Source organism: Scatophagus argus, chromosome 14 (genome assembly GCF_020382885.2).
Source record: "Scatophagus argus isolate fScaArg1 chromosome 14, fScaArg1.pri, whole genome shotgun sequence".
Taxonomy (NCBI): domain Eukaryota; kingdom Metazoa; phylum Chordata; class Actinopteri; family Scatophagidae; genus Scatophagus; species Scatophagus argus.
In genome coordinates, this window is record NC_058506.1 from 19,611,141 (window position 1) to 19,637,790 (window position 26,650).

The 26,650-nt window shown below is 45.0% G+C and overlaps 1 protein-coding gene across 2 annotated transcripts in view; it reads right to left on the reverse strand.

Moving 5' to 3' along the window:
• klf8 (Kruppel-like factor 8) overlaps positions 1-26,650 on the reverse strand; it is a 56,796-nt gene that overhangs the window by 16,179 nt on the left and 13,967 nt on the right. For both annotated transcript variants that reach the window (XM_046411836.1, XM_046411835.1), the window contains exon 2: positions 11,458-11,796. In XM_046411836.1, coding sequence (XP_046267792.1) covers positions 11,458-11,796 — 339 coding nt within the window. The remainder of the gene's footprint in view (positions 1-11,457; positions 11,797-26,650) is intronic.

Here is a 26,650-nt window from a genome sequence, read left to right on the forward strand (position 1 = left end):
TTATGTGCCCACAGAGGGTTATTTACTTGGTACGGTGTGTGTGGAGCGTGAATGCTCCTAATTCGGTCGTATCAGAGCCACATCTCTGGGTCCTGGGTCACAGAGTCTGTTTGGTTTTTTCTCATGTGACTGTGCTGGTCTAACAAAGGGTTAACGGGTAACACTTAATACTGCAGCACTGAAGGACCAATCAGCACACCTTTGTCAGCAGACACATAACTTATTTATGACAGGTTACACAAGCGGGGTCAACAGAAACAGCTCCTATACCAAATCCCATTAAGAAATTAGATTTTAATGACACACATTTTCCATGTGATGTTACCGGCTGATCAGAAGTGGTGCACAAGTCTGAGGGAGCAGAGGCAAAGGCTCTCCAGTTTTCTACACCACGTTGCACACAGTTTATCCTGAATGTGAAACAGAGATGGTAATAAAATGTGTCAGGACTCATAGATGGACAGATAGAAACAGACTCCCTGTTTAACACACTAGGTCACAAATGTCTCTCATCCATCCCAGGAACCTTTCCACAAACTGCTACTGTTACAATAGATTACTTATTACTTCTGCTGTGCAAACCGCAGCAGCCAAGTTCAGTTTCAGTTTATGGGGTGCAGTTCTGCCTCCCAGAAAAGTCCCTCCTCCTGAGGTTGGAACAGTTAGGTCAAGTATGCAGGACTGAACATCAATTAATGGTCAAACCAAACTCAAGTTTGCTATGAATCTACAGCATCATTCAGAAATGAAAGGACACTCTGATCGGCAAGATGATGAACTTCCTGATTAAGTCTAGTGAGACACAATAAGAGAAGCTACAATTTATTTTACTTTCTTGACAAAAAGCAAACTCTCTCAACTACAATTTTCTACTTTAGCACGTCTCCAGCATTAACCAAATTACAACAACCCAATGTGTTGTCTCAGTCTCATTTTAATCCATCATCAGTCGAATATTCCCAATCTTCACAATTCTTCAGATATCAAACTCAAAACGCAAAACTGGCTTTTACTTCCTGTGTATTTGGTGGAAAAGTTGCGGCCCAGGCCTGGTAACATTACACTCGCTGCATGTACTGGCCTTTGGTGGATAACATGATCTTGTGTGGAGACAGGACGGTGCACATAGTAAATAAACAGCCTAATAGGCGTTCAGTCTGTGTCACTGCTGCTGTATTTTTCTACAGGAAGAAATCGATAGGTCCCGAGGTGAGACAAACAATACTGTGACTGTTTGTATGTTGGGTGAAGGGTGAAGGGAGGATGGGTGAAGAGCAGGATGCAGGGGGAGGTAAAGAGAAGGATGAGAGGATGGAGGGGAGGAGAAGGGAGGTGTGTTGTTCATATTGATTTGCATCAATGTCATCTGTGATCAACAGCACTTTGTTATGATTTTGGGGGCATATAAGGGTGCTGAATTTGCGTGTGCACGTACTGCATGCAGTCATTTCCTGTGTGTGTGTGTGTGTGTGTGTGTGTGTGTGCGTGCCTATGGACGATATCATGAAAACAGAACGAAAACAACAGCTGGGAGAGATATTAACCATGAACCACGCAGCCCCGCCCAGCTGCACTCCTCACCCACCCAGTGAAACACCAACTGCCTCCACCCTGCACTCTACTCCACCCCTCCTCCCCCTCCTCCCTGCTCTCTGTCTGGTTCACCCACCTGTTAGCAAGCTGTCTCCCAGCTCAGCTCACTCTGTCTGTTAGCCAGCACAAACACAGACACTCAGCCTAATGGTACCTAATAGGAGCTTCCACTGCTGATTTCCTGGGTGCTCAGCAACTTGTTCGTCCCAAACGGCCACAAAGGATCCTTCCTGACTTTTGAGGTTAAAAGTTTTAATCAAAGCAGTTCAGCTGGCTGTACGTGAATGTAAACTGCAGCTGCACCGACCTAAAACCAAACCTTATCATGGTACACCTCAGAATTTTGGGCCAGCACTTCTGGTAAATATCAAAGAGTAAGTCAACCTGAGCAGGAAACGGACGCAGGTGAACAGAGGACCCAGTTAAGCAACATTACATACATTCACCTTGTAGTTAAAGCTACTACCATGCGTGATTTCAACATAACTGGTCAGGTGATAATCAGTCTATCTCAGATTAAATGTTAAATATTCTTCCTGTAGATTCTGGGAAGAAATCTTGAGAGCCAACATATGACAGAATTAGCAGTCAGAAACATCAAATAAATCACTTGTCCCTCCTTTTTATTTACAAGTTTTCATTTTAGTTGTCGAACAGTGGATCCTATAAATGCTCATTTTGTGTTTTCACTTCAAAATAAATACTTAACATAACTGGGCTAAACTGGACTTGTTTGAAACCTGTCTGATTGTTTGTGGTGCAACGCCCCATTCACTCATACAATCCTCAACACCTGCCTGGCAGCCTCTCCAATCGAAAATGTCACCATGACTGACAGGCACACAATATGCAAATAAGATCCTGCTTAGGATCCGAGCACGCTCCTCTGTAACCCTATAAGAATGTGCCTGGACTTGTTGCATCCAGCTGTGGGATATACAGCTCAGAAGGCGCAGGACGAGAAAGAGAGAGCGAGAATCACAGCAGATCGCAGGTCACAACAGTTTGACGAAGCTCGTCGCTCGAGTCCTCAGCTGACACTTTGTGCTTCTTAACTGCAAAATCCTCCCTCTTGGGTGTGGAGAAACATGAACTCGTCCATTCGCTCGAGTTCACATCGAGTCAGTCGCACCCTTCATTATTTCACCTTTCAGATATAAAAGGCCTCACTGTGGCTCTGTCATCGCGGCAGTGAAACTTTTCGATGGTGGTTATGCTCGTTAAAGGCGACGTAGGAACCGGCGACGCCTCGGCTTAACTGAGGAAACAGATTGTTTGTGTTGGAACCAGGTGAATTTATCTCATCACAGATGGCAGATTTGGATTAATAACACTTTTAGAGCTGAACAGACTGAATGACTTGCTAACACAGACAGATTTTCACTGCCGGTGTCAGAGGAGCTGGTTTACCGGCACGATAAGGGAAGCAGAGATGACGGCGAAACCTGTGCACAGCAGCGGACGTGCTGCAGAGTCGCTGTGCAGTACAGTTACTCTAAACGAATCAACAGCCTTAAAGATAAACCTTAAAGATACTTAATCCACAATAAACATCGCACGCTGCAAGCGAACACGTCTTCGATTATTTTGGGGCAAAACACAGCACACTACAGGTTTGATTTCTCTGCCAAGCCACTGAACGCACCACATGATCAGTTCTGAATAGAAAGAGTAGCAGATAAGAGGTATCTGATTCCTGTCCTGACCAGGGCTGCTGTTTTTACTTCCTGGAAGCTTCACTCCAGAGGAAGTGGGCGGCCAACAATGACATCATCCTCATCATCTTGCGCCAGCAGAGGGAGCTGCATCAGCCCTCCCTCCACATCATCATCTCTCTCTGCATCCCAAAATTGTGAATGTGCTGTCCATTGAATGGACCGAAGGCTAAACACACACACATGCACACACACACACACACACATATTAACAAATGCTAGCAAGCCTGCCTTGCAAAAGCACAGCAAACGGGCCTCCTCTAACCTCTCATGTCTCATACTCTCTCTCACACACAAGGGGAGAAAGATAGAGTGTGTGTGTGTGTGTGTGTGTGTGTGTGTGTGTGCGTGTGAGTGTGTGTGTGTGGTGTCTTTGTGCATGACTGCTCCTGTTTGCTGGAGGACAACTGACTTGTTTATGTGCATACATCAGTGACACACACACACACACACACAGACACACACACATACACATGCACAGAGGGCCTCATTGTGTGTGTATTTGTGTGTATATGAGAGAGAGAGGGAGAGAGATTACAGGGCTATTCACTGTGCTGTGCTGGCAGGTATTCAGTATGTTTGTGCATGTGTGTGTGTGTGTGTGTTCGCCTTTGGCTGGAGCAGTGAGTTAGAAAGGGGGGGCAGAGAGAGGGAGGCTGGTCTGGAAAGGTGGAGGAGGAAGAGGAGGAGGAGGAGGAAGAGGGAGAAGGGGGGGAGGGGTCAGGCTATACAGTCTTTTCGGCAACTCCCGCCAGAGCCATGGTTGCTATGGTGACGGGGCGAGCGGAAGCAGAGCCTCCCTCGACATATCCTATTAGGGTGAGAGAGAGAGAGAGAGAGAGAGAGAGAGAGAGAGAGAGAGTCAAGTGTGAGAGTTTGAAAGAGAAAGTAGAAGAACGATGGAAGGAAGAAGAGATGAGATTAGAGTGTGTGTGCGAGTGTGCGAGTGTGTACATGTGTGTGTTGTGGGAAAAAACGATACTGCAAAATGAGAGGAAGTCGTCTGCTAACTTTTGACAGAAAAATGCCACAAAATGACCTTCTTCTGACAGGCTGACAGACTCGGCTTAACTAACCAGCCTGTTCAATCATCTCCTCACTCTCCTGATGGCTTCTCAACGTACAACCAGCTGCCACACTGCTCTGGAGCAAGGCACTTCACCTCACAATGCTCAGCGGCCAGAAGAAAAGCAAAAGCATCGAATAAGGTCATCAGGATACCAGATGTGTCCTCTCCTCAAGTCTGAGCTTCCTTTTTTCTTTCCAAAACACTAACGCACGCCTGAAGGTCAACCTGAAGTTCACGGAAAACCGGTCAAAAACGCGTGGGTTCCTTTTCCACAACGCGATCAGTCACTCAATCGATCATTAGAAAAATAATCGACAGCTTTGTGGCCGCTTTTCTCTTCTTATGTAATAGCAGATTTTAAGAGAGACCAAACAACATACGCTGAAGACACGTTAAGCCTTCAGATATGTGATGGGCACATGATTAATCAACTAAGTGGGAAAATAATTAATCAATAACAAATAGTTGTCAGCTGAAGCTACACATATCAGCTCCGTCAGAGGTTCGAGACCGTCGCTGACCGAAGCGACACACATCTTAGTGTTTTATATTTCCTCAAGCAGACCTTTAAATTCTCCCCCTAATTGAGAGGCAAATAAACAAAAATCAAGCTGTGGACAAAAGCACATTGTTCTGTGTGACTGCCAGCAGATTCCGTCTGTTGGCTACGCAGCCAATCACCAACCAGGAACGGCGTGCGGCGTTTCAGATTTAGAGGCGTGTACGAGGCCATCGTCTCATCCTGATCAATTATTTGCTTGTTAATGTGACAGTCGGTGAAACTAACGAATTCGGGTGATCCTCTCCTGCTGCTTCTTCGTGCTCTGATCTTTGTATTTTCGTGTGTGCTTTTCCCTTCTCAGACGTGTTTTGTCCTCACAGGCCGCTGTACGCAAATAGCTCCGGATTCGCTTCTAGAACATTCACTATTAGAAAAAATCCAGACTGCGTTGTGAGGAAAAGTGACATCCTGTTTAAACGACGACGTAACGCTCGTCGTGTCGTGACGATGCAAACGAGTCTGAATAAAAGTGATAATAGTGAATCGGAGTTAGCACAAGAGGGATGTGCGGCGAACACCAGGAGGACCTGCTTCCTGAAGACTTTATCTTAGGGACAGGAAACCCCCACCCCACCCCATTCGAGCCACAGAGGTGTGGTCAGCACACACACACACACACACGCATCCTCTGCTTAATGATCCCTTATGCAATACTACTCCACCCAGCCCCCACCCATTACTAACCCAAACCATGCCACAACACAACACACGCACACACCGGCCCCTCCCCCATCTCCCCAAACTCTCACAGCCCCATGCGAACACACTGACACAATTCTGCTTTACTTTCCTGTGAAACGTGAAAGGTTTTCAAGTCGGCCAATCGGGAGCTTACTTTCTGTCAGCAGGTGGACAATTTGGCTCCTGATGATAAGATTCCTGTTATTATGGCAGCCAGTTCTTCCATTCAGCAGAACGATTGATCAACTGAGATGATCAATAGAAATGAGTAAACGTTTTCTTGGCTTTTTTAAACTGAGTGAGTGCTGACATAAACGTTATGTTCAGAAAAGTTTTGAGACACAAAATCCTGCATATAAAGTATGTGAAAATCTGACTAATCAGAGAACAGTGAATAAAGCGTGGTTTTATACACAAGTTTAACAGTATTTCGAGACAAGAACCTGAAACGGAGGCTCTTTGTTTTTGTCGTCAGACCACTTTGTGACTCTTGAGGGGAAAATAAATAAGTATTTTTTTGCTTTACATAATTGTGCCGAATGGAAGCTTGTTAATGTTGAAATAAAACAGATCAGAGAACTGAGCCTTGAGGAACTCCACACGTCACACTGGTATGAGCACATGTACAGTGACACAAAGCAGCTTCCTTCTTTCGCATTTAGAAGAAGAAGAAGAAGAAGCATCTTGTGTATTGTGCTATCAGTTTTACTGCTACATAAATCCAGCCGTGTCATAGCCAGAAGCACAATCTAATTGCCTTTTTCACTAGTGAGAGCAGATTTATAACCTGCTAAGAAAAGCATGTTGGAGGTAATGATCCATGACCTTTGGTACAAGTATGGGCAGGTATCATGCAGCTTGATTATAAAAGCTTATCAATGGTGTCAATAATTTTGTGGTCACAAAATAAATAACAAAGGAGCACTGTCAGCTGAAAGGCTGACATATTAATGGAAAGGTGTGTCAAAGCAATCCTGAGGTCTATAAATTCAGTACAATGCACAAAAAATGGGTTTTTTCCTTGTTCATTTCCTTCTCAACTCGCCAGCCACTGCAGTGAGAGCAAATGAAGACAATTTTTTTTTTAACTGTGAGGACAGCAACTTAAAAATGAAAACTCTCCTGAATATGACAATGTGATTTTTAACCTCTACAAAGCTTAAGTTCTCTGTTCCACACAGTTAATTTACTCCACATGCGCACTTGAGCAAAGTTCACTTAAAGACAAATCATTAATGCTTTGGAGACATGGTGACTCGGCCTCAACCATGAACAACACATATCTAAAGCCAGTCTTACACCAAACTTTAACTTAACTCCACTATCTCCACTCCCAAACACGCCACTCCCTCACTGAGCCAGTCCTGCCTATCCCACACAAATGCAAATCCAAGACTGCATTCTGCCTGAGAGATAAGTGTGGACTGGGAGATTTATAGCACTGTGGGTCCAGTGGTGTCACAAATCTTAACTGACTGAAACTGTGGTCTGTCTCTCGACAAAATAATCACGTCAGTCTGTTTGACAGGTAGCTTAGCAAGCCGCAGACAAGCTGTTGACATGACTCCATCTGAGAAGATGTTTCTGTTGGATTCCACTGACGACAGATCTGCACCCACGTCACTACTGTTCGACGTGGGGAACAGTTAAAACCTCTGACCAAAACTTCGTCATTACTGCAGCTTCTTGGGAGCGAAAATATGCAATAGAAAAACCAAAATATGTTCTTAGTTTTTACCCTGAGAGCCTCCATAGTGACAGTTACAGTTACATTCACAAGGCAGTTACAGATAATTTACAGATAATGCAATGCTCCTCTCCTATCTGCCTATTTTGATGTACTTTCAGTGTACTCCATTGACCATCAAGACAAAAAAAACCCCTCTCCACTTGTCTCTGGGTTTCTCTAAAATAGCTTGTTGGCGTAGTGGGCTTTCCTAATAAAAACCAACAGGAACAGCTTGCCTCAGTGTTCATCTCCTTGCTGTTGGCTGTACGGGAGCAACCAACGTTATAGGAAACAAAACACTGAAGAAAGCACAAAGGAAACAGAATTGATGGCAGTCATAATCCTGCGGCACAGACTTTCCTTATCAGACCCACCACACCCTCTCCACCTCCACCTCTGTACCGTCCCCCTCCATCTGCGCTCTCTCCTCATCTGTCTCCTCACCGTCAGTTTGTTTCTTTTTCCCTCCCTCTCTTCTCACTCTTCTCACTTCCTGCATACCTCATCCACCCACCCACCTTCCCCTGTAGCTCACGTCCCTCCGTCTTCAGCATGCTGGCTGGGTTAATGGCTGCCGTTGTGTTCCTGTGACAGGCTTCACCTTATCATTAGTGCTCACGCCCTTTATTCTATACCGTCTTCTGTCTCCGGTTATAACAGGGTACATGGGCCTACCTATGAGCTTTGAGCTTAACACTAAAGTTAGAAATGTCAAAGGTGTAGCAACATGCCTGTGCTGTTAAACCTGTAAGCTCAGCCAGGGCCACATGCAAACACTCCCAACATATTTACTACTCCTGATTATATTTAATTATCCTTCAAAAAGTCTAGTTGCATTGTGTCTGTAATCGGGAAGGGAAGCCACAACCGACAAACAAATGTAAGATTATAACAGGCGGGTTTGTCTCCTCTAAAAAGTCATGAGGCCAAGGGTTCGCCATGGATCGATCTGTACTTTTTGAAGAACATAATGTGGACATATTAGACATTTCAAAGCAAACCCTTCTGGGTTCTTGGCTATGCTGAGAACCACATACCTTCACGCTGCCCTTAGGAACACTAAGTGACGTAAGTCGGCGGTGGATACAGCAGCGTCACGTCCTCATGACACACAACAACAATTTGACAGCAATCGGTCTGCATTTTATTACATTTTACCCAACACCTAATGACAAAGCATTTTAATTCTATAAGGTATAACGAAGCATTATGATATTAAAAAAATTAAAACAAAGCACCTGAACCTCCCATTCTAATCAGTACTAATGGACAGTTCTCTTTATACAGGGCAAACCCAAAACAACAGCTACACTTTAGTTAGGAGTGTTTTCTGGTGCTGTTTGCTTGCTTCTGTAGTTTTTGTGAACACAAGCAAGAAAATGGAGAGTTATGATCAGATAACTAAAAAATGAAGACTCATTTTACAGAAAGGACCACCAGTTAGTTAAAAACAGAAACTAACCAACACAGATATGGCAGACATCCTCAGTTTACAGAACTAACACTGTAAACTGGCATGAAACTCAATATGTTCACACAGCAGTGGGGATTTAATAACTTCAAGCTTTTTTCTATGAAGAGTTCGGGTTATTCTATCTGCTCTGAATTGCCTTGTTGGATGATTTAAAGGCTTGGACTGCACATTTTGTCACGTTTATTTTCGCCACTCAAATCCCCTGAAATCTGTATATCTGAGATAATAAAAAGTCATACGTAGCAAAGGAGGAGTGGACTGGAAGATACGAGCGCTCCCCTGCTCGGTGTAAATCATGAGGAAAAAGACGAAGCCCTATGCTCCAAATTAGTTTAATTTATTAGCAGACGGTCTGACCGAAATAGTTCAGTCCTGAGAAATAAAACCACTGGGGCATTAAGGCGACGTGCAGGGTAACCCCAGGAGGAGTTTGGTTTGGAGAGGAGCTTTTCTCCTCAAAATGATTCACGCAGTCTCTTGTCAGGGTGCTTTGGGGCTGCTGTGACCTCTGACCTCCTCACTATTTGTTTCACAGAGTTGGTTCTCCTGATGCTCTCCTTCAAAGTCACTCAGGATTAAAACAAACAAAAGGTCAACATCGCTGCTTGAAACGCAAAACCGCAAATGTCAACACGCTGTGAGAGCAATTAAGTGTTTGTTCGCTAACTGCGATCCATGACTTTCCAAACTTTCTGTCGTGTCGGGCCTCCATCAGGACGACCTGCTCTCTCACTTCGCTTTTCCTGACATCGCGTCGACAGAGCAGGAAGCCTCATCTTCTGCTTTAGGATGCAGAGAAGCCTGTCGGAGGACACAGGTTTTTCTCTGCCTCGCTTCACAATCACACAGTTCTATTCATTCAGTCCCTGTCACCGCAGACCCTGACTTAAGGGGGGGTTTAAACGTTTTGCTCAAGGGCTTCGCAGCAGCAGTTACTGAGCACATTGAGGGTATTGAGTGTCACTTTCACTGGGAAAGGGAACTGCTGACCTGCTGCACCATCCCTAATGCCAACAAACAGTCTAATGGATTAATCATTTAACAAGCAAAGGTCAAAGTTAAATTTGCTGCTTTCCTCTCTGAGATTTGGAATGTCTTTGGCATTTGGACTAACAAAGCTAAGATGAAGAAGAACAAAGATAAGTGCTTCACTGACAGAAACTGGATCAAGGGATGATTCACGCAGTTTTCTACATTTTAAAAGAAAAACTAAACCATCAGACTGTCATGACCTTCATCACAAGCACTTCAAAAATCCTCCTGTCATTCACAAACACCCCAGCCAATCACCACACATCTCTGTAGTCAAATCCTCCATCAGAATTTGGATTTCACTCAGTCCTTCCGCTGCGATTCCTCCTCGTCCTCTACGTCCTCACGGGAAACTCCGGCAACTCTCCAACACTAAACGTGCCATCAGTTTAGACACCTGTGCTGGTGCTTTCACAAAGCCCCCCCCACCCCGTCAGCACTTATTACAGACACAACATTTTGGTCATGGCCGAATAAACCCAATCACTGCGTGGGACAAGCCCACTCACTCATTTGAATGGGGCCACTGCAGTGACCCAGCAGGGGCTCTAAAAGACAGGGTCGCGTAGCCGAAAGGTGAACGTGGCTCTGCTTGTGCCTCAGTGCGAAACATCACTCAGCATGACGCAGATTCCTGGCAGATTGTTTTTGCGTCAAACGCATTAACCTGTTGCTCAAACTGGATTTCCTGTGTTGTATTTTGTCAGCTCACAGCCACCAGAGCTCCTTGTATTTTTTGCTGCTTTTGCTCTGAACCCCCACTTAAATCCCAGACAGAAAAAGCTCCTGGATTCACTAACAACAGCATGGGTTCATCCCAGCGATCTAACCATCGGAAAATGACAGTTCTTTTTTCAGCAGCTTGAGTGTCTTTGTAATTTGGCTCATCATGTCAGTCAAGATGAGACGAGAAACAAGCAGTCAGACAGGATGTGAACAAGCTAATGGTTGAAGCTGGAAGTGAGGACACCTGAAATGTCAGCAATAATCCCTCCTTTCACAGGAAAATTACAGCAAGTATGACAAGTCAAAGTTGAAAAGTCATGCTTGTTTTTCTCTTCCAAATATTTCTGGATGCCCTGGAGGTTTATTTACAACCTGTCTGATCAGCTGACCACTCCTGGTTCTTGCCTCTAGCATATTGTGGTCTTGCTGTGTTCCCAGATCTCAGTAATTAACTTGTGGTGTTGAGAAGCCTGCTGTTATTACACAATTAAACTGTAAAAATAAGACATGATTTACATGTGTCTGAGTTTCTCACACAAAAAGAAAAACTACAAGATCGGATCTGGACTCCCTTAAGTTAAAAGTGAGCCGAGAGTCGTATCACTGACAAATCAAAGCTCACTTAATCAGTGGAAAACTTTCTGATGCCAACATAATTTTAAGTATTCAAATAAAATCCTCCTCCAGCATCTGTCTGATCGGACGTGTTCGATCATGTCTGATCGCGAGCGCTGCGAGTCGGCGGCCACACCTCTCCACACCCACCTGACTCTCAGCCATCCATCTGTCCTACACACCCACACATCGTCCACCCTCTTCTAATCAATGAACCAATGACCTCCATCCGCCCCGCCTGCCCTGCCCTCCCCTCCTCACCGTGCACTCCATCTCCTCTGGCTCTGGTTTGATCTGTACAGAGGGCATGTCTGGCTCGCCCTCTCCCTCCTGCTCCTCCTCTTCCTTCTTCTTCTTCACAGACTGTGTCGCCACTTCCTTTCGCTCTTCCTCGCCTGCTTCTTCCTCGTCTTCTTCCTGCGGCGGCCGAGGCCTCGTCGCAGGCTCCTCCTCCTTCTCCTCCTCTTCCTGGGACACGGCTGGCGGGAGTGATGACGATGGCGGCGGCTGTTGTTGGGTCAGGGCGCTCTGCTTGGCCGGGCTCCTCTGCTTCTTCTGGGTGCCGGTGGCACTCTTCTTCTGCTTAGGAGTCGACTGGCACTGAGGAGGAGGAGAAGAAGAAGAAGAGGCACAAGGTGAGAGGAGGAAGGAGGGATCTGTGATAAATGGAAAAATAAGAGTAGAGGGGAAGCAAGGAGAAGGAGGCAGAGGAAGGGAAGTGAGGAGGAGATGGGGGGGTAGCAGAAAAAAAGGAGGGGGTGGGGAGAGATGGCAGAGAAAATCAGGGGAAGGAAGGGTGAGGAAAAAAAGAAGCCCAAAAAACTTCCAGGCCAGAGGGAGAGGGTGAAAAGAGGGGATTTGTTGAAGGATTTCAAGAAGGAATGAGGAGTAAAGTAGAAAAAGAAGGAAAGAAGGGAAATGTGAAAAAGGAGGAGAAATGGTCAGAGAACAGGAAGTGGGGGGAAGAAGACAGGTAGGAGAGGAAAAAAAGACAGGAAGTGGCAGGAGTGGGGAGGGAAAAACAAAACAAAACAAAACATGACAACAAGTATTACCTCTGCCCTAAAAGCTGGCTTAAGAAAACCCCTTCACAAAAATCTACCAGAAGGGGGGGCACAAACGCACACAGACACACACTCTGTTTACAGAAAGACAGAAAATTAAAGGCAAAGAGAGGGACAGGGGAAGCAGAGAGAGACAAAGGCCTAATCCTGAGGCTGCCAGTGAGGGAATGAGAGCGAAAGAGAAATAACAGACCCAGAGAGAGAGCAGGGAGGAGTAGCCGTGAACTGACCCCTCCCTCCCTTTCAGCAGCAGGCAGGCGGACACACCCTTTTCTGGAGGTCGAGCGAGAGACACACACACACACACACATGCTGAAAGAGAGAGAGAGAGAGAGAGAGAGAGCGAGAGGTGTGGGGAGTGCCGGGGCAGAGACTCAACACACACACACGCACACACACGCACACTTCTAGTAACGTACACACCCCTTCTCTTCTTCTCTGTCTCCATTTTGTCTCCATGTCCACTTCCTTTCTCTGACAGTTGAACACATTCACTGCTACAAGTAAAACTGTATGAGAGCTCACTGACAGCTGAACCAACAGAGGACAGATGTAACTCAACCACTTGAACGTTTCAGCAGAATCTCAGCATATGTTGATGGAAATAAATATATGGCAAACACAGTACGTTCCTCTTGTCATTTCAGGAATACGAAACCAAAGTTCTCAACTGGCAACTCAACAAACTAACTGCACAGTTTAATGGCTACACAGAAAAATGACAACAGCGGCCTTTATGCTGGTTCTTTGTAAACCTCGCTTTCATTTTGCCTGCCACCTGGTATGAAATCTGCTGGGAAAATGAAGGCCGACTGGTGATCCAGTCAGGCTGGCATCATTTCCGCCTCCTCCCATGTCTCCATTATAGACTAAATGAACGAATAAACTCAGGCTTTTGTGTTGTGGGTGGTTGCTCCTCTGAGGAAAACAGAAAACCGTCTGGTTGGCTTTGCGACCGCAGCGACAACAACTTGGGAATTTAGTGGGAAACACAAGAGGAAGGAACCTCTTGTTAAATTCTCAAAATTCTGATGGATTTCAAAGAAGAGAAAATACAGATGAGTATGGACCTGAGCAACCTTCCTCACCTGACAGACAGTCAGTACCAATAAAGTGTGGGCACAAGTGAAAGCTAAGCAAGAATAAACGAGAAATAAACCTAAATGAGTCAGGCTACTTTGGCGATGGAAACATTGACTTTTAAACGATCAATCAGTTATCAATGACGCCGTGTCAGGGTATTTTTTTCAATCAGCTTAAACCGTGAGATATGAAATCTAATCTGTATTTCGATGTTTTTCTCAGACTGACTCAGCTTTCACTGTCCCACTTGTCTCCATGCTGCGACCCACCACTGGGTCTGTGACCCACAGTTTGAACCACACCAGTGCTGGCTGTGTGTAACAGAAAGAGGACTTCCTTTCCACTTCTGTCTTTCTGTCTTCCCCTTTGAGCTCAACTGTTGCTGATGTGAATCTGCTTACAGCCAACATTTCAGCGGAATTTTTTTCAGAGTTGTGGTTTCAAAAAGAAACCTGACATCGTGAGACCAGCACTTCCACAAGTGAGTGCAATTTCTTTGGGTCTGCGGACTTCGAACGTGACCATGGCGTGATTAAATACGATCACAAACATTTTGTTGGGTCTCCTGGATGCCTTGAAGGACAATAACGCTGACTGACAGAACAGTTGAGCATGATTAGTATTAATCATGTGTGGGAAAGCTTCAAACAGGAAGTGACAGAAAAGGTGTGAAGTCATTTGACTGTGCTGCTCAAAGTGCAGCAGATGATCAAACACACAAGCTTAGTCTCTACTTCCTGTCTGCAGTAGTGACCCAATGCTTTGGGTATTTCTGTGCGTTAATCTGTGTAGTGGTGAGTGCAGATATGGCAGTAGTTGTAAAAGTAGTACAAAAGCAGTACGGGAGGAGTTAAGTGTGACAAAAAACGTCATATGTAATGAAATGACAAACACAGAGAACAATAGATGGGAGCATTTTTCTCTCCATAAGATGCCATCAGGGCGTGTTCCTCTTCAGGGTGTTCATAGAGGAAGTATTCAAAGGTAATAGTTCTAGGAGGAGAAATAGTATTAGGTCACAGTAATAAAATTTCAGTCTGTCTGCAACGGTTTTGAACCACAGCGTCTTTCACTGGATTTCTAACATTTCACTTATGATTTATGAGCAAGGTCTGCGGTTAATATACTGAAAATCTGAGAGTTTCACATTCTGTTTCACAGCATAAAGTCAATACATCAACCAAGAGTTTTCAGCTGCGGTTCAAAAACTGGACATACACAAGGCTGCTTTTCTTTCATTCTTTCTTTCCATCGAGTGCCGCGCTGAAGATAAATCCAGGTCAGCTTTGAGGATGACATCCTCACTGGATTTTCCTCCGGTGGTTTCACGGATTTCATTCACGTGTTTTGCGTGTTCTGCTGTCTGTGGGGCAGCAGACAGTGGCGTGGTGTTGCAGGCAGACATGTGACCCAGCTCCAGTGGATTCCACAGTAAGGTGTGGCCTCAGCCAATCAGTCTGGGTGTGGCTGCCAACACAATCCCTCCCCCCACGCACACAGAGGACACACACTGGTCTCTCAGTCCCATTGTGATGGGACAGAGCCCCCTCTGTGCCTCTAAACAAAGGTAAAGGCAGCTTGGTGTCACACCTTCCCCCCCAACCGGCGACCAACACACAGTCAGAGCTCGACATTACACCAAACAACCGGCATGAACGATTATGTTCATGGACACTTTTTAAAATTTCATACTGGTGGCCTAAAACACCAAACGGCCAAGTTATTTCTAACACCCCTACAATTGAGTTAGGGGCCCTATGTTTCCAGCCATTTTTGTGCCAACATTCAACAATCACAGAGGGAGAAATACATGTGAGAATGTGAAGAGTCTGAGGCCCAAACCGAACGTCCACACTCACAGACTCTGAGCCACCTTCCCCGTAAGTCCAGGAGGGCTCAGGGCCGTCCCACCATCAGATCTTAATATGCATGAGGGCTCTTTCACAGACATTTAGAGCCCTCCATGATGGCTTTCCATAAGTCCACATTTCTGCAGACTTTGCCTGAGGGAATAACCCACAGTTCATGGCAATGAGACGTTAAAGTCACAAGGGGCAGGAAAAGTCTGTATGTGGACGTTTCATTTCATTACTACATGGCTACATGACTGTTTTAGTTAAAAAATACCGTGAAAAACTGTAACTAAACATGGAGGAAGTAGAGAAAAAGAAGTTTACATGTTAGCGTATGTTCAAATCAGCCAGTCGGGCCATTAAGTTCCTTGACCATAAAGACAGAAAAAAAAAATCACAAACCCATTAGGTAAGACAAGTTCTGTCCCATTTTTATTTTTTCACCATTTTTGACCTTTGAAGACTCTCACACTCAAGCACTCAGCTGGTGACAAAGTCCACGAGGGTTCAGGGCTTAAGGTCTTAGGTTGGACATTGGGATTGGACCTGATTTCTACAACAACAGGAGCAGGACATTAACCACAATGCACTGCAGATTGGTTACAGTCCGAGTAAGGAGTGCAGCTTCTGACTGATTCATTGTTTTTTTACTGGTATCAGTTGGTTTCCTGTTGTTAGGAAGCACTTTTACTTGAGGAAAAACTTCCTGTGTAGTTGCACGTGACAGAATGCAAGAGTGCAGGAAACAGGAGCGTACGCAAGCCTCCCGTTACTAATTTAACCGCATGTCATTTATAACTGCACAAGTCCAAGAGATGCGCAGAGCAAAACTCAGAGAGAAAAGTGAGTGGAGAGTTTGTTAATTAACATCCAGTCCCGAAACTGAAGGGTGCTCCAGCAAAAGTGTTCCAGTAAACATCATGTCATTGTAGAAATGTTTCATCTTTTACCACCTGTTTTTTCGCCCTCTGCCTTCGTTTTAGGTTTGTTCCAGCATGATGACTTTAACCTGCTCTCTCCTCTGCTGGCCTTGTTATCACCTGTTCTGTTCTGTGATTGGCCACTTCTCACCTGCCTTTTATGCTGTCCATTCAGCCCGCCGGCGGCAGCACGAATAAAAATGGCTCTCCCTTAGCTATCAGACGACCCTGGATGAAATCAGACGACCTCATTAAGTAAATTCACGGGACAGAGCGAATGTAAACAATTAGAATTGGTCCTTCACCTCACTTCACTAAGCACATTCTGCTTTCTGTGTTTTCTCATCTCACAAGAGAGAGAAGAAGTTTGTGAGAGGATTTTTGCATAGTAGAATTTTCTAATAAATCAGATTTGGTGCTCTCAGCCAGATACAATGTGAAGAACCTCTTTCGGTTTTGAAAGCACCATTGTTGACATTTTTAGGTGAGTGTCTTGTAGAAGGAGGATTTGTTTTTGTCTGCTGGAAAGAACAGAAGGCTGCAGACGTCGCATGTGAAGGGCAAAACTCCACCAGCAGTTTTAAGTCAAACACACTCCTTCAATTCCTAAGCTTTTTTGAAATTTCGACCAGAACCTGTTCTCAAACATTTTTCACTTTTGGAGTCAGCTGAAAATGACATGAACTGCCATTCATCTTTAAGAGCAAGTCATTCCTGTGACTTTTCATGTTGAGCTCAACTTGACCTGTGGATTTTGTGAATTTTGACCAATAGTAATAGCAACAATTTTCGCTTTAAAAACAGAATATCGGATGTCAGGGCAAGGCCCAAAATTCTGTGTACTTGTCTTGGCTCCTTTATGATTTGTGAGTATCTCGTCTAGAATAAATCCTCTCAAAACATTTTGGATTGGAAGACTGAAGCGCTGCAGCCAGACGTGGATTGAACAGGATTTCTAAATAATTTCTCAGTTTGTTTTAACCTTATCTGGAGCTCGAGCTAGGTGGAGTTTAGACGGAGCCACGTGAGCAGGAGATCAAAGAAAAAAAACAGGCTAAATTGAAAATTTAAGTCGTTTGAACTTTCCAGAGTTGTGCCTCAGCATACAAACCACACCCATTACAACGCCCTGAACAGAATGAAGCAAACACTGAGAATCTTTTGCAAATCCGATTTGATCCACATCTGCTGGTAAGGCAGTCAAGGGGAAGGAGTACAGTGAAGGGGGCCAAGAGGTGTGTGTGTGTGTGTGTGTGTGTGTGTGTGTGTGTGTGTGTGGAGAGAGAGCAGCACTAACGAGAAGTGATAGTGAGAGACTGTGAGTGGATATGCACATGTTGTGTGTATAGATGAGGAGTGACTGAATGAGTCTGTGTGTGTCCGTGTGTGTGTGTGTGTGTGTGTGTGTGTGTGTGTGTCCCAGAGGAGGGGTCCCACTGTGGACTTCCAGGAATAAAAAGGGCGGGGTGGGTGTCACCCTGTCAGCCTCTGATCCCACCACAGGAAGTCGGGATGGGGGGGGGGGGGCGAAGAGGACTGAATAAAGACAGACAGAGAGAGATGGGACTTTTCCACGGTCAGCACTGTTAAGTTACAACAGCGTGTAAAGAAATCAAAATGAAGCTTGTTGACTGTTTTTTTGTTTTATTTGCTGAAGGCGTTCAGACTGTGAGGCATATTTTAAAACCTGGCCTAAATGTAAATGAAGTTAAAGCAAAGACATGACTGGATACCACAAGACGCAAATTTTTTTTTTTAAAAAAAAGTGCTAGATGATGCCAGATGTACATAGATCCACTTTATGAATAAAGAATGACGAGATCTGAAGAGGCACACAACAGAAAGAACTGGAATCCCTGGTCATTTCAAGACCAGACTGAGTCCCATCTGACAAGCGATACATCAGTATCCGCTGCCGCATACCAGCACACTACAGGCCAGCTTCTTCCCTCCATCTGAAAGACTCCTCGATTCTTCCTCTGCATCTCATCAGAGAGAAAATAGTTCTTCTTGTGCGACCCTGTGCTGCAGAATAACGTATAAATGAACCTGGAACTGTGAACACTCCTGGTGAGCCGGTACACTGACTGCTTGTGGTGAACAGGCACGGAGTTCAAATTAAAGTGTACAATTAACCACCTGTTTGGTCAGTGATTGACAGGTGATGAACAGTTTTAATGATCGTGTTAATCATATTTCATGCAATTCTCTTTCTTTTGCCATTGCTAATCCGATATTTTGTTTTCTTTGATCTGTTGTGATGAGGGTTTTTAACATTTAACAAACTAAATAAGTACTTGCAGATCTAAACTAAAGAAATATGAGCTAATGTGACCAAAACTCACTGACTGTACTTTCTGAGAGAAGTTGAATCTGCTGTGCAGTTGTTCTGCAGCCGTCCACTAGAGGCTTCAAACAGGCCAATCTCAACATTTTTAAAATCTATTTTTACCCGGCGAGGGCTGACTGAGCGTGAACTGAACACTCTGCTTCGTCCTCGCACGGTCCCACACATTCACACCCGCTCAGAACCACCAGGCTGTTACTGCTGAGCTGTAGGCTGCTGAGGAGAAGAGTCATGTCACAGCTTAGTGAGGACGCTTTTTCATTCACTTACACGAACCAGACATTTAAATACCTTTATTCTTCTCATGTGAGACAGTGAACGTAGACGGCAGGACCAAGTGGACGGATGTGATGGAGACGTGCTGTAAAAAGTGACAGCTTCTCAAACATTTCAGACACACAAATACAATTAGCAGCAAGGTTCTGGGTGATCAGCTCACCCTCTCGCACGTCAATCTGTCAGTAAAGGCTTGTCCTACTGATGACTTTTCAATAACAACACATGGACTATGTGATCGCGCAAGTAAATGATCAAGCAGACGGTTGGAAGCTACAGGACATGTTCAAGAAGCTCCGTTCTCGCTGGTGATAGAAGGTCAAAACAAAAAGGAAGATTTTTCTAAATTATCCACTGAAGCAGGATGTTAACCGAATTGATCTGGACCAAAACAAGAACACTGACTAACAAACACAAACTTTAAAACCTGTTGTGCAGATGAAACAGCACATAATGTTGAAAATCAAGTGTATTTGAATTCAGGCATGTTCCTAACCTTGAAAACGTCACAGTTAAAATAAAGCATTTTTCCAGACATTACACACTTTGTACAAAGACAACAAAGTGTCAAAGAGCGATTTACTTGCAGCTCAAACATAAACACACAGCGACGTTTACAATGAGACACAGGCAGAACGCTAGATGTTTTGCATGAATCTTCTTCACACACACTAAAACGCCAAGCAGGAGGGGTTTTTTAAGATTCATCCACTCTAAAATCAAAGTGTAAAGCCTGAAACACTTCGCAGCGGCTCTTAAGGTACACAAACTCTTACTCTGGGAATGATTTTCACTCGTCTCCAGAACAATGAAAACAAATCACAACATACTCAGCAGATCAGTAAGTAATGAAAGTAACAGTTAGCTGCAGCCCTTTTTAAATCCATTATGACATGAAGCCTCGCTGTGAAATAAAAACCCATGCTGGGCTCATTTCTTACAGTGTGCATGAGAGAGAGGGTGGGACACAGACACTATCTGGGTCAGCGCTCTCCTCCCTGTCACTGCTGCCTCTCTCCAAACCCCCTAGGCCTGAGTGTGTGCGTGTGTGTGTGTGTGATTTGCGTGGGGGTGGGGGGGATTGCCCCAGTCAGCCACGCTCTGTTCATGCCACCACAGGGTCCAAACACGCACGTACACGGTTCACGTCCGGTTATGCCCACACTCATGAACGCACATGCAGCAATTTCCCAAGCAGCTCCAAAAACCCCTACTGAAGGCACACACACACACTAACACACACATACACACACAACGTTCAGTCCCTTTCATCAGAAGTGCAGATGAAGATAATTTGGCTCCGGCTGGCTCCAGATTTCTGTTTTTGGTCTATAACCTTCCCCTGTTTGTTTATTTAATAGTGTTGCTATTTAACTATCCAGCAGCAGCAGTAGTAGCTTCAGTTTGGGGTTCACCATCACTTGATGTTACTAAGACTACACTCAGCATGTGAAGAGCAAGAGAAACAACCAAAATAAAACGAGAGGGAGAAGGGGGTTTTGTTCCCCCTCCCTGCCGAGCGCTCATACCGCTGTGGGTTCAAGCTCAGTTCAGAGCCGCCGTCTTACATCCTCCCGACGCGCCGTCGATAGCATTCAAATATAAAACACTAATTTGTCAGCGCACAGAATGCAAACGCAGTCAAAGCTCAGGTTCAGTCATAACGGCAGGTTATGCATCTTAATGGATTTTGTGGCATCCTCAGGACGCTTTGGATGCATTTCAGTAGAGATAAAAGGACAAAGGCAAAGTGCTGCAGGAGTCCCAGACTGCGGCACCAATAACGAGCGTTAAAAATAACATGTTCATTATTATTATTATCATAACATTTTCTGTTTCTAATAAGCTGCTGAGCGGCCTTAAATATTTGAATGTGATGCCACCCCATCTGTGTTTGGCCAAACCAGAGGGCACTGTTCAGGTTCAGGTGCAGGTGAGGCACGGTGATCCGACCAGCCAGTGAAATTTCATCTGTGTCCATCACCACAGAGCTCCCTGATGGTTTTACCTGCGACTGCTTCACGTTTTATTAGGAACTGCAGGGAAAACAGAGAGCCGCATGAAACTGCAGAGAGAAGAGAAGGTGGAGCAGATAAGTTGGGAGAGGGCAGCGAGGTCAGTTCCCATTGCTTTCCAGTTGAGGGTCCAAACATTGCACAACTCATGAAACTGGAGTCCCTGACACACACACACACACACACACACACACAGGCTCCTCCCCTTACAGCCTCAGCTCTGAGAAGCAAGAGGTCCCTCACTTAGAGAGCAGGAGGCTTCGAAGGAAAACTCAAAGTCAGAGTGCGTGTGTGTGTGTGTGTGTGTGTGTGTGTGTGTGTGTGTGTGTGTGTGCACTTATAGTGTCTAAGCTTTTAGAATTAGAAGCTTTTGGCCTGTACTTTCTTTATACAGACAAACTCACACATGCATGAACACACACTCTCTCTACCTCCTTTACTTTCTGTTGTTCTGTGTGTGTGTGTGTGTGTGTGTGTGTGTGTGTGTGTGTGTGTGTGTGTGTGTGTGTGTAAGGGTGGGGCCTGGTTAATAAGCAACAGAGATGAGACATTCAGTTGGGTGTTTGGTGAAGGCTGGTTGGGTGCTAAAGGGCCATGACTACTTTAGCTTCAGCTGCATCGTACGGGGAGGATTCTGGGAAGGTTTCTTTAAAAGAAACACTTTCACGACTTACTGTGTCAGGAGTGTTTCATCACTTGAGATGCAAGAAACCATCAGATTGAGTCTCGAATTAGTCTGTGTTCAGTAGGATGTGTGTGTTGGTGAGGGTGTTCCATCCAAACATGTCGACCTGCTAGTGGTGCTAGAGGCCAAGTGAGGGGATTACCAAAGTCAGTGGCTAAGAAATTAACAAAAATACAAACAGATCAGACTCTGTGTGGGCACCAGATTGTGTTTTTTTTGTCCTAATGCCTCTGAATGCAGCATTAGAAATGCTTTGTCAGAGCATTTTCTCCTTCAGGAGAACCAGATGTGCATGGACAGACAGACAATCAGACATTCCTCCTGTGACACTGTGACTTTCATTTCGTCCATTCTCAGCCTGCTTCTCATGTGTGTGTTACGTGCAACTGGCCTCCATCTTGTTGTGACCTCAGGCTCGCTGTAGCAAGCAGTGCCATGTCTGTACTGTCCTGCAAAGGAGAGGAGAGGAGGAAGAACCAGTGGCGTGACAAGGACTAAGAGGCAGGAGCAGTAGAAGAAGAAGAAGAAGCTCAGTGTCATGCAAACCAGTGAGCGCGTGGTGGACTACAATGATGGATCTTGCTGCAAAGATTCCAAAACACGGAGGCTTCACACACAAGTTGGACCCAGCAGCTCAGAAGATCAATACAACCAGAACCGTTTCAAGATTAGCGTGTCACAATTAGTGAGTGAATTCTTGTGTTGCAAACGGAGGGGTGAAAACAAAACTCCAGAGACACGCAGAGGGACGGGGAGTTAAGGGAGGGAAACTTTCCTCACCCTCTCTCACACAGCTGTGACCTTACTGGCCCATGTCTTCCTCCCCCCTCCCCCTTTAACTCGTACCACCCACTCTCCTCTTCATGTCCTGCTCACAGTCCACATCATCACATCACGGTGATTACAGAATTCATCTGATGCGAGATATAATAAAAGTCTAAAGCAAACAGAGAGACGCAGGAGAGAAAAGAGGTGATCACATGACGCTGTAATGTTACATTATCACATGCATGCAGCTATACGTCTCCTTTGCACCCTGCAAGAGACGACAAACTTATCTCCGTCCCCCAGCCACTCCCTGACAGCTTCACTCCCTCCGCCTCTCCTCCAGCTGAGGAGAGACCACCGCCTCTTAAAGGGCCACGGTCCTCCTCAGAGGGGCCTCCTCGCCTGGATCAATCATCTTTTCCCCCTTAACCAATTTAATGTTTGGTTTTACAAAAACAGGAGCAAAGTGTGAATAACATCCACGCATTTCTAAAGCCCACGATGATGTCTGTAACTGATTCAAAGTCCTGACGGTGGGAAAGCTGAAACGTTTGCTTGAAAAATGACTGCATGATTCTTGTAATCTCCAAGTTTCTGTCGATTAACTGCTGGTTGAATCGACTGAGAGAGAGCGAGAGAGAGAGAGAAAGAAAAGTGTGAATGTGAACTAAAACTTCCATCCTGCGTCAGAAATAACAACAGATCAGATTCAGCAGCATTCAGGCAGCAGCAGCCACACTGCGCCATCAATGTCACAAACGTTTCGCAGATTTCCTGAAATTCATGACGTACAATGACATGATTCTCTCTCACTTTCTCTCTCTCTCTCTTTCTCACATACACACACACACACACATCTCATCTATCTCGGATCGAAGTGCAAAGAGAGTAAAAACAACAGCTGACGACTGTCTATCAGGGACGGACGAGTCAACAATGGCCAACCAGAGGCCACCGGGTCAAAGGTCACTGCTGTTGCGCAACACCGGCTGCCCCGCGGCGGACATGAAAACATGACGAGGAGGCGGACAGAAAGAGGGAAAGCGAAGAAAAGTTGGAGGAGGGAGAGAAGGCAGAGCGGACGGACGTTTCCCTGACTGGAAAACGAGCACATCTGACTCTACAAGACGTTTTCATTTTCTATCAGGTGCAGCACATCACAGATAATCTTTTTTTTCCATTCATGTTGCCAAAAACAAACACAGACTGAGGAACATTTTGATGACTCACTCCGCTTCCACACGGCAACATTTTGTGTTAATTTGAGTTTAGTCTTGTGAATTTCGCGTGGCCCCTTTGAATGCAGATGCTTTTAGCACTTTCCCGCTTTTTGTTCTCTTTGTCAACAACAGACTGACTGTTTCTCCTCACCAGCACACTCTGTGCAAACTACTCACAACACACTTAAAATGCAAACTAACTAGTGATTTCATAAGGACAAACACATATTTACATCAGTGCAAACTGAAAAATGACGATTTTAATTTTTTCTGCAGTCCTTTTAGAGCTTTAGGTCTGGGTATCATCACTGACACCTGGATTTCAGAGCGATTTCATACTTCATTATCTAAACATGTTTTTTTTAACCTTTCATTTGTCTCCAGGAACAAAGTTAGCAAAAATTCTCATATATATATATATATATATATACATGCATACATATATATACATGCAGTCTTACCGGAAAGAATTGTGCAGCCAATTCATCTAGAATAAAACAAAGTCTAAAAATGAACATTCACATTAGATCAGAAAACGAATACAACAACTATCAACTACAGCAGGATCAGACCGACTTCCTGTCAGGTTAATTCATGTTTGACAGTCGAGGAATACAAAGTTAACATGCAAATTGCTCCCACATCTCTGAGGAAACCACCGCAGGGATTGTCCACAGGAATCTGAGAGCGAGGAGGCGGGAATCACTGAAAAATCCTGTAACGCTGGTTCACTGTCAGGTACACATTTGCCATAACATAACACACACACATGCACACGCTTCACAGGCGGGTCATTTAGGGTTCCCTTAAGCCTGGGCTGCGATAGCTTTCTCTGTTTATTCTTTAGAGATATATTCTTGTTTTGTTCATCTTGTTGTACTGTGTTTTTCCTTTTCCTTTTAAGACTGAGACATGAGCCCATTTGGAACAGAAGTCGTGTTGCTGATGAAGGGGTGCTTGAGCTGAACTGAGCTCGGCTGTGGGGGAGGACGTCTTACGGGAAACGCCGTTTTAAACAGCTTGTTTGCAACCTGTTGATTTTTTTTTCCGTGATTTTATGGTAACCAAAGTGAGCTTCGTCTTACGTATGGAAGTGTTTGTTATGTTTATTTCAGAAAAGTTAACTATTTTTTGGCAGCAGAATAACTGAGAAAGTCGTCTCTCTGTACATCCAGCAGACACACAGCATTCGTTTGGAGTCGTCCACCTGATGAGTCCAAGTGAGTTCACTCCACTTTTAATTTCAAAAGAAACCCTTTCACATCACACACTGGGGTCCTTAACTGAAGTTCATTAATGCACGCGTTATTTGCTTGTGTTGTTTAGTTTCGGCTCGTGATTGCTGCTGCTTTCCGCTGGCGTGGTTTGCCAGATGTTACCATGATCTTCCAGACTGCTCCCATGTTGACACGCTGGATTTTTCGCTCTTGCTGTTTAGTCTCATTATTTGGCCTCCGCGGCGGCTCCGTTGGTCGACTCGTGCTGCTGCTGATTGGCTCCTTTATGGCTGACAGATGCTGCGAGCTGGCAACCAGCCAAATATGACCCACGTCTGCGGGTGTGTTTGTAACTGCAGTTTAGTCAGTTCGGGCCTCTTCTGTGTCGTGTTTACAGTACAGTGTCTGCCTCAGCGTGGGTCCAAAAGCTGAGATATCGTCTCAAAAAACGTTGGTCATAAAATAAAAACAACAACAACACACGCCGAATATATGCTGACAAGTACAGAGAAGGACTGGGTGTGTCTCCATCTGGCTGGCAGAGAGAAAGAGAGAGAGGAGGGGGAGGCAGAGAGGGGGGGGGGGGCAGAGAGAGGGGAAGGGAGGGAGAGAGAGAGAGAGAGAGAGAGAGAGAGAGAGAGAGAGAGAGAGAGAAAGGGGGAGAGAAGTTGCTGGGCTGTTATCACACCACACCCTGTTGACGCAAAGCTGGCCACCACTTCCCTACACACCCTCTTATCCCCACACACACACACACACACACACACACACAGTTAGTGTGCATTAAGTTAAACACACATTACCCCGACCTTCATGTACATATACTAACACACAAACACATGCCCACACTGTGGTCAGAGAACTTCTCTAAAGCTCAGAAACTGAACTCAAAGCACTTACAGGTCAGCAGTAACCTCAAACATAAGTGTGTGTGTGTGTGTGTGTGTGTGCGCACAGACACGAGCCAGGACTGACTTTGTGAGACTGAGACACACCTCGTCTGTCAGGTGGTCGTCTGAGAGGACATTATCAAAAACAAACCAATCAATTGCCAACATGTCGGGTTATTGCCTTCATTTGACAAAAGAGTTGCTAACGTGGAAGAAACAAGGGACGAGTGCCAAACAAACATCAAGGCTCCAGTTCCAGAACAATGGACAACCAGGAGCAGTGAAGGTCTTCACGAGTTCTCTGGGTTTTTTGGAAATATTTGCTTATTCTGAATTTGATGGCAGCAACGTGATTCAGTTGGGACAGAAGCAACAAAAGACAGGGGAAAGTCCTGCACTACTCAGAAACCACCAGTTTGAATCACAGGTAAACAGGTTCATTGATGACAGGTGATAGGATCACGACTGGGGCATCCCAGAGAGGCTAAACCGTTCCCAAAGGTCAGCACTTTGACAAACACGTGACTGTAAGAAGGATATTAGCTCACTTGGTAAAACTGTTGACTGCATTTTGTTTTGTTTTGTATACTTTGGGTATGCTCCAGACGAACTCGACAAAACGTGGTGCAGATGATGCACACGTATCGACGGTAGTAACATTGCTGCACATAAAAAGTGACACAGGCAGTGGTGCTTTCGCAACCCGCCTGGCCGGCAGTTACTTGAAGTGGGCGTGATTGTGACAGATTTTTGAGCGTTAGTCCGATGAGTCTCCACTGATTTCACCGTCAGGTTGTTGTGAGACGATACAGCAAACACTTTAAAGCATACTGAGGCCTTTAAGGGTTACGCTTTATTTCTGTCTCATTCCAAACATCTGGCCCATCTCACATGGGATCACAAGACACCATCATATCACAAAACTTAGATCTAAAACTAAAGTTTCAAATGAAAGTTCCCTGTAAACAGGGCATCAGAAAACAAAGTGAAACTAAATTTCTCAATCTATCCAACTGTCCACATTGAACAAACATGCATAAATGTTGTTCAGTTTCAGTTTTGAAGTGCTGGTTCAGGCCCCAGCGAGATGATGTGCACCATTCTGGACGCATGAGG